General features: G+C 39.2%; 1 protein-coding gene across 2 annotated transcripts in view; it reads left to right on the forward strand.

Annotated features, from left to right (window-relative positions):
* Nucleotides 1-12,826, forward strand: part of rttn (rotatin) — a 255,709-nt gene that overhangs the window by 75,045 nt on the left and 167,838 nt on the right. For both annotated transcript variants that reach the window (XM_059971494.1, XM_059971501.1), the window contains exons 14-16: nt 1,368-1,494; nt 3,203-3,328; nt 6,398-6,514. In XM_059971494.1, the coding sequence (XP_059827477.1) occupies nt 1,368-1,494; nt 3,203-3,328; nt 6,398-6,514 (370 nt within the window). The remainder of the gene's footprint in view (nt 1-1,367; nt 1,495-3,202; nt 3,329-6,397; nt 6,515-12,826) is intronic.

Genomic DNA, 12,826 nt, shown 5'->3' on the forward strand with positions numbered 1-12,826 from the left:
ATGTTTTAGCGGTTTCACATCAGAAAGAGATTGTGGATAAGCTACATTCAGCATTTACTGTTTAACATTTTCTGCTTTTATGTCACCTTCACAAAAGTCAAACCTTGTTGTATGTAACAGCATTGAAATGCACTGATTAGATTGAAGTTGAAGTACTCTAATGGTAAATACATATAAATATAGAAAACCTACAGCACAATACAGGCCCTTTTGCCCACAAAGTTGTGCCGAACATGTCCCTACCTTAGAAATTACCTGGCTTACCTACAGCCCTCCTATTTTTACTAAGCTCCAGGTACCTATCTAAAAGTCTCTTAAAAGACCCTATCGTATCAGCTTCCACCACTGTTGCCGGCAGCCCATTTCATGCACTCACCACTCTCTTGAGTGAAAAAACTTACCCCTGACATCTCTGTACCTACTCCCCAGCACCTTAAACCTGTGTCCTCTTGTGGCAACCATTTCAGCCCTGGGAAAAAGCCTCTGACTATCCACATGATCAATGCCTCACATCATCTTATACACCTCGATCAGGTCACCTCTTATCCTCTGTCGCTCCAAGGAGAAAAAGCCAAGTTCACTCAACCTATTCTCATAAGGCATGCTCCCCAATCCAGGGAACATTCTTGTAGATCTCCTCTGCACCCTTACTATGGCTTCCACATCCTTCCTCTTGTGAGGCAACCAGAACTGAGCACAGTACTCTTAAGTGAGGTCTGGCCAGGGTCCTATATAGCTGCAACATTACCTCTTGGCTCCTAAGTTCAATTCCATGATTGATACATACAGTACTGTACTAAACTCACAGGAGGGTGATGTGTCCAAGATTTTCTTTTAGTGTATATGGCGTTAAGTGCCAGTGCCAACAGTTAAACCTGTCTAAAGAAATGACATTCCTTTTGTGATTTTAATCTCACAGTTCAATCTTTTGTTCCCTTTTCCTGTTCTCTATCTAATTTGTACCTAATTCAGCCACTCACTTTATGCTTTCGTCTTGTCACTTGAGCTGTTCATTTCAATTTGGTTGTCTCAGATGATACATGGTGTATTTCTAATGCGCTTGGGCAGTAAACATCTAATCTTCCTCACTACAGCAGGATAACCTTGCACTTTCAGCAAAGTTAAAACTTATAAGAAAAAATCCAGTGGCTAACATCATTAGATTTCTTGCATGACTATTTATTTTCTCTTGTGGGTTATGAAAAATATTTATCATAGGAAGTTGAAAATATTTTCAAATACTAGGTATTTTTTGGGGTGAAAGCTCAACTTGAAATAATACAAGTTTTCAGGTTTTAATCTGCTTAGAGCTGATCTATGCTGCTAAAAAATCTGAATGATGTTATTTCTGTTTGTATTTTTTGCAGTTCTTCATCTGCACAGACCAGCCCAATACTTGAAGGAGAAAGCCAGAAAGTGTTCCTAAAACTCTTGTCTCATCCTTTGCCCATTATTAAAACTAAGACCTATCTCTGCTCCTTAGCTGTTGTCAAGGTAAGCTAAGAACATTGTTGATCTCTTGTCAGTGGGCTGTAGATTTTACATTGATTTGTTGTGTGTGTTCCTCTGTAGATTTCTCTTAACTTAGTCATCTTCATCTTAAAATATTTTCTTTTCCTTCTCCAACATAAGCCATAGAAACAGAATTAGTTTGTTCAGCCCGTTGAGTCTGAACTGCCATTCAATCATGGCTGATTTATTTTCCCTCAACCCAATTCTCCTGCCTTCTCCCTGTAACCTCTGAAGCCCTCACTAATCAACCTGTACTTTAAATATATCCAATGACTTGGCGTCCACAGCTGTCTGTGGCAATGATTATTCTGTTCCAAGTACGTGCAACTATTTAGATTCCCTTAGGTGTACAAGATGATAACAGGCATAGATTGAGTGGTGAGCCAGAGACTTTTTACCAGAGCAGAAATGGCTAATACGAGGAGGCATAATTTAAAAGTGATTGGAAGAAAGTAAAGGGAGGTGTCAGAGGTAGGCTTTTACACAGAGAATGGTGAGTGCATGGAATGTTCTGCCGGGGTGGTGATTGAAGCAGATACATTAATGGAATGTAAGAAACTCTTAGGTACGTGTATGATAGGAAATTGGAATGCTGTATGGGGGGGGGGGGGCTAAGGGTTATATTGATCTTAGAGTAGGTTAAAAGGTTGACACAACATTGTGGGCCAAAGGGCCTGTAGAATGCTGTAATGCTTTATGTTCTGTTGACTATATCTGCATTCCAACATTTTTAAATGGAACTATTGGGCTGAATATTTTGTTTTTAGATTTTAACTTTCTGTGATATTCAATGGTGTACAATGTTGTCAAAAATGAGGGCAGGTAAATAGTCACAGAGATAGGCCAGGCGAATGGAAGAGTGTGAGAATAGGCAGAATGTTGCAAATGAGTCAGCAGCAGCCAGAGCTAACTGTGGATTGGAAAGGCTTCTGGTGAAAGGTACCATCGCTGAAGATCAGAATACTGTGTTGCGGAGATATCTTTATGACTTGGCATTCACATCAACTGGCTGTAACAGATGAAGCACGGATCTTGGTCCTTTTGTAAAGTCAGTGAAGACTAAACTAACAAGAGATCCGGGCCATGTGTTTATGGTGGAACAGTCAAAACTGAGACAAAATAAATTGTATTTATGTGGTATTTAGCATATCACAACAACTTTACAACTGATTTGCTGACTTTAAAGAGTATTCATTATTGTCATGTAGCTAATCTGTACATGGTAAATCCTGCAAGGTGTATTGAGATAAATGAACAAAAACTGTTTCAACTGGTATTGGTTGAGGAATAAATCATGGTACGCAAACTGTATAAAATCCCCTGTTAATCCTCAAATGCTGCAAACCAGCTTGTATTGTGTTCTTAAGAGTTATTCAAAAATTAGTACTTCAACAGCAAAATATTCCTCAGAGCTGCATGAAATGTCAACTGAGTGAAGTCCCATTGTGGGGCATAAATCTGAAGCCTATTTCGGCAAGAACCAGACTGAAACAAGGTGAACTTGTAATTCCAATATTTGTAATTGATGTTTTAGCAGAAGACACTCTGAAGAATATTGTTTTAATTCCATGGTTAACTCCATTAAAATTAATTTTAATTAATAAAAATAAAATTAATTAATTTTAATTCAATTAAAATTAATCCTGTATTCGATGCACTAATGGATTTATTTTTACATTTTCTTGCTAAGAATTGCTTGGGAATCCACAATGTTACCAAACCAGCATCATCAGCATCTCATGGCATTCACTTTCTCCTCCATCCTCGTGTTTTGTATGAAATATGCACTTTTGGCTTACAAGACTCTGCTGTGAAGGTACTTGGATTTCTAAATGTTTATTTAACAGGCAATGGCAGACTCTTTATGAATTTAAGGTGTTGGAAGGAGATGGACTAGATGTGATCTGGAAATCTTTCAATGATAGGGTACAAAAGATCATTCAGTCTATTGTTACCATTCTGGCTCTCTGTTACAACTCTTTAATTAGCTCATGGTCCACAATAATGAAAGTGCTTATCCTTGAATTATGTACTCAGTTTACCTTTTGGCAGGTAAAACGTTATCCAGAATGCTTGGGAAATAAAAACTGAAATATTACTGTAGAACACTATTACTTGATAGATGCATCTTGAGGACATGTATTTGAGTATTGCTCACCATATTAGAGGGAATTTGTAGTTACTCAGAAGTGAGTACAGAGATAATTTTCCAGCACTAAAATATTGTAATTGCGTGAAAAGCTGGAAGGCATGGCTGTCTTTTTGGGAGAGCACAGCTCATCAACTTGTGAGGGGCCAAGTTAAAATAGATAGAAAATAACCTACTTCTATTGAACATCAACATAAAATAATTGGTGGAAAGATCAAGCATTATTTTTCCACTTGTAGGTTAAGAAAGGTCTGGAACTCTGCTAAAAGACTGGTAGAGGCAGAAGCCCTCAAGTAAAACAGTATATTTTTTTGGAATTGCAGGTAAAGAGTTGTGTTCTGCAGAGCTGCAGACCTGGTGTTGGAAAGTGTGATTAGATTGGGTAGCTCTTTTATTTCCATTTGGTAGTGACACAATTGGCCTAATAATCTTCTGTATCATAACTAATACAGTTCTCTAGTTGAGATCTGACCCTATGCCCTTTTTAAATTGCCTTCAATCTATGATTATTGATGACTTTGCCAGTGTGAACAATTTTTCCTTATCTCAGATTCCCTTGTCTTTCCCCATATTAGTCCAAAGAAAATCTATTCTATAAATTCATTAGTTTTTAAAAAAAAATTCTTTTACTTTGTATGTTCATAGAGGCTAACACTCTCATTTTCTTTTTTTTTAAGTACGCCTCTGTACTTTTAGTACTCTGTTTGGTTCTGAACTGTGATAATTATTTGCTTCTCCTGACTGTTCATTATAACTTCTGTTTTGAGTCTTTGATATCAGGGCACTGTATGATCCAGTGCAACATGAAGGGGTCCTATTCAAAGTGAAGTCAATTGGCATTAAAAGGAAATGTACCACAAGAATTATGCCTCTCGTAACGGAAGATGGAGCACCTTCAATCCATCTGCCACAGCAGATGGGAATTCCTGGTGGCCACCCACATTAATTCTACTTCCCATTCCCATTCTACTGCCATGGTGAGGTCACTATCAGGTTGAAGGAGCAACACCTCATATTCCGTCTGGGTAGCCTCTAATCTGACAGCATGAACATTGATTTCTTAAACTTATGATAATTTTTCCTCATTCCCCCTTCTCTGTTTTTTTCAGTCTCCATTCTGGCTTTCCTGTTACCTCTTCTCTTCTCCTCACCTACCTATCACTTCCTTCAGGTGCACCTTCTTCCCTTGGTCCTTTCTCTCCAATCAGATTCACTCTTCAACCCTTCACCTTTTCTACCTATCACCTCCCAACTTCATTCTTCATTCCCCCCTTCCCCCTCACCTGGCTTGATCAGTATGTTTCTTGAGGAAAATACTCTTGCTGAATCTGATCCTGAAAGTAAAGAAGGTCAAATGATAGTTCATTCATTACAAGAGCATTTGGGGAACAGTAATCACAAATGAGATTTTAGTAATGGAAAGTGGAATTATTAGGCAAGGCAGGTTAATGTTACATTTAACAGTAGGGGCAGCACAGTAGTTTGACGATTAGCACAACCGCTTTACAGTGCCTGCAATAACCGATCTAAGTTTGATTCCCACCGTTGTCTGAAAGCTGTCTTTTCTCCCTGTAACAGTGTGGGTTTCTTCTGGACACTGCAGTTTCCACCTACATTCCAAAAAATGTGTGGTTAGGGTTAGCAAGTTGTTGGCATGTTATGTTGGTGCGAAAAGAGTAGTGACACTTGTGGCCTGCCACCAGCAAAATCCTTGCTGAGTTATTGCAAGCAATCCATTTCACTGTTTGTTTCAATATACATATGACAAATAAAGCTAATCTTTAACTGCAGCTCTTGATTATTGCTTTCAAGAGTTGAAACTCCTTCAGCAATCTATTTATTTATTTACTGAGGTACTGTGTGGAATCGGTCAGTCCTGCCCTTCGAGCCACACTGCACAGCAATCTGCGATTTAATCCGAATCACGGGACAATTTACAATGAACAGTTAACCTACCTCTATGCCTTTGCACTGTGAGCGAAAAGCAGGAGCGGCCAAAGGAAACTCGCACTGTCACGAGGAGAATGTACAAGTTCCTTAGGGGCAGTGGCGGGAATTGAACCTGAGTCACCTAAACTGTAAAGCGTTGTGCTAATCACTACGCTACCGTGCCACCCCAAGTCAAAGCTGTACACTGGTCCACATAAAAGGTCATCTTTTCTATTCTCCATGATCCTTTGCAACTCTGACGACACTGTCCTGAATCAAATTCCTAATCCAAAAACCTGATTTCAATCTCTTTTATTTATCCATGGGGTGGCCTTAGCTTTACTTGACCATACTGATGTTCTGACTGCTGTTCTCACAGCATGTGACTTTTTTTTTTACTTCTATTATAACCTACCCACTTTCTATTTATTCTTTATGCAGTATCATTCAACAGTCATAACTAACCTTGCTTTAAAAAAGGACACATTAAACTCGGCTACTTTGTTACTGAAATACATTAAAACCTATTTTGGTCTTGCTGCACAAAATGCTAGAGGAACTCAGCAGGCCAGGCAACATCTATGGAAAGGAATAAATAATTAACGTCAGCCTGAGACCCTTTCCATAGATGCTGTCTGACCTGCTGAGTCCCTCAAACATCTTACATACAGTACATTGCTCTAGATTTCCAGCATCTGCAGTGTCTATTGTGTCTTTGATCTTGCCATATCTTGTTTAATTGATTTGCTGAGGATATGTGAATGAATTTCTTACTAGTTATCAAAATACTTCTCTGTCATCCCGCAGGTGAACACTGCTGCGAAGGACATTCTCCTTTACTTAATGCAAGGATACCTAGTTATGAGTGCTTCGAGCTGGAACAAGTTGCTAGAAGCTTTATATCCTGTTATTCCTGTCCTGCAGGTAATTTTAACTTCGTATTTCTGAAATTTATCTTGTTCTTAATTTTTCATGCAGCAGATACATCACTGGGTTCAACTAGACCTGTCTTTACTACCAACGTGCCAGAATAATTAGAAAGTTGTAATGAAACTGAAGGATTGAAGAGAGTCTCTGTATTCTGGTTTACCTCGGCATCACATTGATATTAACCTGCACACCATTAAAGGGCAGAAATTAAATATTCATTCTTCATAGACTTTGGCTGTAGAATAACGTTGCACTTGACTACACCATTCTGTAATGCAAGCTGGCCAGGACCTGATTGACAAGGCCTTGTGTGATTTGCAGCTGAGCAAAAAGTAGCCTCACTTGTGAAAATGCTGAATAAATCTTCATTAGATTAAAAACAGCTTTGTCATCTGTCATTGCTATCAAGCAGTATAAAGATAAACTAAAAATGTTATCTTAAATAAGACATAGTATAGTACAGGCACTTTGACTCATGACATTGTGCTGACCTTTTAACCTGTTCGAAGATCAGTCTAATCCTTCCCTCCAACATAGCCCTCTTATTTTTCTTCCATATAAGAGTTCTTTAAATGTCCCTAATATATCTTCCGCTATCATCACCCCGGCAGTGCATTTCATGCACTTGCAACTTGTGAAGTGGGAAAAAAAATCCCTCTATCCCAGTCTTTGATATCCAATTACCTTCAAATTATGCTATCTTGTATTAGCTTTGCTGCCCTGGGGAAAAAGTGCTGACTGTCTACTCTAACAACTTAGAAACTTCTGTACCTCTTATCAAGTCACCTCTCATACTTTGCTCCAAAGAGAAAAGCCCTTGATCACTTAACCTGTCCTCATGAGACATGCTGTCTAATCCAGGCAGTATCTTGGTAATCTCTACACTTTCTCTAAAGCTTCTACATCCTTGCTGTGATGAAGTGACCTGAATTCAACGCAATGCTCCATTTGTGGTCTAACCAGAGTATTGTAGAGCTTAAGTACTTTATACAAATAAAACATTATTGCATATAAAAATTGTTTAAAAGTATGATATCCTAACCTTGCCTGTCTTTCTCATAGCTGTAAATTTTCCACTGAAACAAATAAACATGCAGCTTATGGATTAGGTATAACCTGTTGTAGAGTCTGAATGCAGATTCTCCAGTATTCAGACTGGGGAACTTCAAGTAAGCCTTTGCTCTGCTACTGCGTTCTTTCCTGTTGGGTACACTGACAGATTTGCAATTTCTGAGCTTTTTTGTTCATAAATATGCCTGTATTTTACCAGCAAGATCCAATAAAATACCTAAAATTTGTCATAGAGCCAGGATATTCCGTAAGTTGTGAAAACATTTGCATGAACAAGGAAGTTCCAGGCCCTCACATTTTATTCATTTAGAGATAGTTAACAGGTCCTTCCAGCTAAATGACCCTGTGCCTCCCAGTTACATTCTTGTGACCAATTAGCCTAATAATCCATCTTCGGAATGTGGGAGAAAACGGGGGCACCCGGTGAAACTCTCGCAGTCATGGGGAGAACATGCAAACTCCTTACAGAAATTGGAAAACATCTTGCACTCAGTATAGTTTCATTTTAAACATGCTGCCTTAGAATTTATAGTGTTAAAACTCTAGCATTTTCCCCTTTGTGCTTTCTTTATAAGCTGCCCAAGTATTATGAGTTAGCACTCACAGTCTAAATGCAACTGTGCACTTGTGATTCTTTCAAGCTTTCTTAATTGGTAGGTGATCTTCTCTTTTAAAGCACTCCCTTGGAATCTCGCGCAGTTGCCAGCAGAGCTTGTGCTTCATCGCTGTTGGAAGTAAATGTCTTTGCTGTTTTAGAGAGAGAGTCTTTGATGTTTTAGAAGTGATCCATGTGTAGTGAGAGGCTGTTTGTGTTGCAATGCCAGGATATCATCTATGGCAATGGTCGGATTAGCTTGGTAGGAACTGACTTCCTGGAGTAAGGTGACCTGTAATGTGGATCAGTGCAGGAGAAGGAATCCTGAGCTTACTAGATTTAGAAAGGTTACAGCTCTACAATTTGTGCATAATGTGAACGTACAAAGTGAAAGTAAATTTATTATCAAGGCACATGTATGTCACAATATATTACTGTGAAATTAATTTTCTTGCAGGCATTTGCAGAAAGATAAAGAAGTACGATGGAATTAATAAAAGCTATTCATAAAAAAGGCTGACAAACAACCCATGTGCAAAGGAAGAACACATCACACAAATAATTAAATAATACTGTGAATATAAGTTGCAGAATCCTTGAAAGTGAGCCTTTAGGTTGTGGATTCAGTTCAGAGTTGAGTGAGTGAAGTGATCCATGCTAGTTCAGGAGCCTTGTATTCCATTTGGGAGGAACAATACCTTACATTCCGTTTGAATAGCCTCCAACCTGATAGCATGAACATCGATTTCTCAAATTTCAAGTAATGCCGCCACCTCCCCCCACCCCCTTCACCATTTCTCATCCTCTTGGCCCTCTCTCATGTTATCTCCTTGCCCACCCATCGCCTCCCTCTGGTGCTGTTCTCCCTCTTTTTTTCTTTCTTGTATGGCCTTCTGTCTCTTTCACCAATCAACTTCCTAGCTCTTTCTTTGATGGTTGTGGGGTAATAACTAGGCAGCATGATAGCGCGGTGCATTGTGTAAAGTTATCACAGTGGCAGCAACCTGGGTTGAATTTCCACCTCTATCCGTAAAGAGTTCATAAGCTTTCCCTGTGATCGTGTGGGTTTCCTCCAGTATTCCTCCGTGTGGGTTGTCTCACTATAGGAAGGATGTGGAAGCATTGGAAAGCGTACAGAGGAGATTTACCAGGATGCTGCCTGGTTTAGAGAGTATGCATTATGATCAGAGATTAAGGGAGCTAGGGCTTTACTCTCTGGAGAGAAGGAGGATGAGAGGAGACATGATAGAGGTGTACAAGATATTAAGAGGAATAGATAGCGTGGACAGTCAGCACTTCTTCCCCAGGGCATCACTGCTCAATACAAGAGGACACGGCTTTAAGGTAAGGGGTGGAAAGTTCAAGGGAGATATTAGAGGAAGGCTTTTTACTCAGTGTGGTTGGTGCGTTGAATGCATTGCCTGAGTCAGTGGTGGAGGCAGATACACTAGTGAAGTTTAAGAGACTACTAGACAGGTATATGGAGGAATTTAAGGTGGGGGGTTATACGGGAGGCAGGGTTTAAGGGTCGGCACAACATTGTTGGCCAAAGGGCCTGTACTGTGCTGTATTGTTCTATGTTCCAAAGGTGTACGGGTTAACAGGTTAGTTGGTCGCATGGTTGTAATTGAGCAGTGCGGGCTCATTGGGCCATATGGGCCAGGTACCATGCTGTATCTCAAAATCAATAAGTAACTGTTCCTATAATTGGACATGCCAGGAACAGAAAAGACTACAGAAAGTGGTGGATGCAGCCAAGTCCAGTGACACAGTCTTTGTTGTAGCATTTTGACCGTTCAGGTACCAGGATAGTTTTCACATACACACTAGGCAGACAGAAACTTCCTGCACTTGCTTGCAACCAGAGAGAGAAACCTCTCTTACCTCCTCTTATTAGCGGTCACTCACAGCTACTCACATGCTAATGGAGTAAGTCGGCCACATTGCAGATTTACATCTCCATTTTGCTTGGCATTCTTGAGCTCAGTGACTGACCTTCCTTACACAGCTTGGTGTAACTAATGTACACATTCTGCAGCTGCTGGAAATGTTGAGCAACACAGACAAAATATTAGAGGAACTCTACAGGTCAACCAGCATCAATAGAGGAGAATAAACAATTGTCTTTTTGGGCAAAGACCTTTTGTCCGGACTGGAAAGGAAGGAGGAAGAAGGTGGAAAGAGAAGGTGGGTGTGTGAAAACAGATCAGAACTGGTATTTTTTCACTATACTTCAGCATGACATTAATTTCGACGGCGAAAAGTGTGTTAAGTTGTCAAGTAGTTTATCTGTTACTCCTTATGAAACTGATGATAGCCATACAAAAATTTAAGATTGGTTCCTAGTCTCCAAGTTTATAGATGCATGCTAAGGTGCTTAATGGAACCAACTTTCCATGAAATGTGCTGTGAGTACTGTACTATTCGCTGTGGCCCTGTTTTCCTTTTCTCCAATTCCACCTTACCTCACCTGTTTCTCCTTCTTGCCCTCATCCTCATTTCAATTGCCCATCCTTTCCCTCTCTCTCATTTCTTATCCTTGCCCTTTTGCTGGAGGATCCTGGACAGGGGCTCTGTTTGCCTATACAACTGTCTTAGCCCCAGAATCATGGATGAGTATTGAGGGTGCATTGTTTGTTGCAAGTGGGTAGATTGAGTTTGGGGTCCCATATGCCAGAGTGATTGTCATTATTTTAGAACCCTCTCTGGTGGTTTGAAACAAACAGGAATGCAAAGTTTAAAATACCAAGTTGAATTTTCAGAAAAATGATCCAGAGCTACAAATAACCATGTTTGTCATTATCACTTGCGTATCACCGGAATGTTCTCTGTGATCAAGTTTCTCCATATTTTGGACAAAACAATTTTTTTTTAACTGCCCCAAATTTTAAAACTCTAGATCTAGAGTTCAAGTGGCCATACAAATCCAAGAACACATGATCCTGTTAATTGAGGATGGGAACAAATGCTGGAAATATAAAACACAAATTGAAATTAAGTCCTTTATTTACAGATGCTGTTTGACTTGCTGAATATTTCTCCTTTTCTTTTGTTACTTTACATTCTCAGTTTACATAGGGAACGAATGAACAAATGCTGTACCCTTTACATTTAGGCTGTAGTCTTATAACTTACCTTTACACTTTTGGCTCTTGTATGTTGACTCTTAATGATATCAAGATTTGGAAGTTGCTTTGTAGCTAACATCCTTCTTGTGTGCCAGTGACATTATTAACTAAAATGAGAGGAAAATATAGGCTGATTATGCAACTTCAATCCATGTGAGAAACATCAGCATCAACATATTTTTTTTAACTTGAAACAATCATCAGAATGTTACTGTATTTCTAATTTAAATGTTTTCATTAGCTTTTGTGTTTTCATGTCTGATGGTATTGGGCTTTCCCATTATTTGCATGTCTTCTTGATTGATTTAATTTAACCACCGTGTCATGTCTTAAGTAGATTTTGGAGTCAGCTGATCAGCCTCCCTGTCTACATTGCACCATTCAGTTTGACAATGATTTATTTTCACCTCAGTTCTAATTATTTAGTTTTCCCATGCTTCCCGTGTTATCTTCCTTTGACAGAAGCTTAATCAATATCTGCTCTGGAAATTTCTATTGAATCAATCTCTACAATCTATTGGAAGAAGTGTGTGTTCTGATTTCCATCATGTTCATGAAGTAAAGGCACCTCTAAATTGCCTAGTTCCAATTTTAATCTTGACTTAAAAGTTTAATGTAAATTTATTATCAAAGTACATATACATCACCATATAGTACTAAATTAAGGTTCACTTTCTTGCGGGCATTCACAGTCAATACAAAGAAACACAAGAGAACCGATGTAAAAAAAAATCTGAATTCCTTCATAAAATAATTGTGTTCTTGGCACTTATTAAATCTCTTAACCATTTTGTATATTTCAACTGTTTCACCAATGGCAAGCACAAATCAAGCTGTCCTCAAACAGAGAGCTGCACCCTCTGCAAGACTACCATAATGAAGAACTTCAATGACAAAATGTTTTTTTTTGTTTCTTTATTGTTCAGTTGCAAATTGTGTGCATTTTGTGTCTGGTGTGGAATGTGATAATGTCCATTTCAGGATTGTTTCATGCAACTTCAGAAGTTTGATTTGGGGCTTTATAACATGTCACCTCTGAGACACTGACATCATTTCTGTATCACAATTGCATAAGACTATCGAATATTGGAAGGCCAGATAGAGTGGACATGGAGAAGATTTTTCCTATAGTAGGGGAGTCTTGGACCTGAAGTCACAACCTCAGAATAGAGGAACTTCCTTTTAGAACTGAGATGAGGAGGAATTTCTTCAGCCAGTGGGTGGTGAATCTGTGGAATTCATTGCCACAGATGGCTGTGGAGGTCAAGTCTTTGGGTATATTTAAAGCAGAGATTGATATGTTCTTGATTAGTAAGGGTGTCAAAGGTTATGTGGAAAAAGGCAAGGAGAATAGTGTTGAGATGGATAATAAATCAGCCATGATGCAATGGTGGAGCTGAATTCTGCTCCTATGTCTGATGGTCTTAAGTTTGTGCTGATCTTCAAGCAATGCTCTTTTGAGCACTGCAGAGGTTTGACCTAGCTGTCTCAGGCAGTGAAGCAGGGAAGATT

Source organism: Hypanus sabinus, chromosome 1 (assembly GCF_030144855.1).
Source record: "Hypanus sabinus isolate sHypSab1 chromosome 1, sHypSab1.hap1, whole genome shotgun sequence".
Taxonomy (NCBI): domain Eukaryota; kingdom Metazoa; phylum Chordata; class Chondrichthyes; order Myliobatiformes; family Dasyatidae; genus Hypanus; species Hypanus sabinus.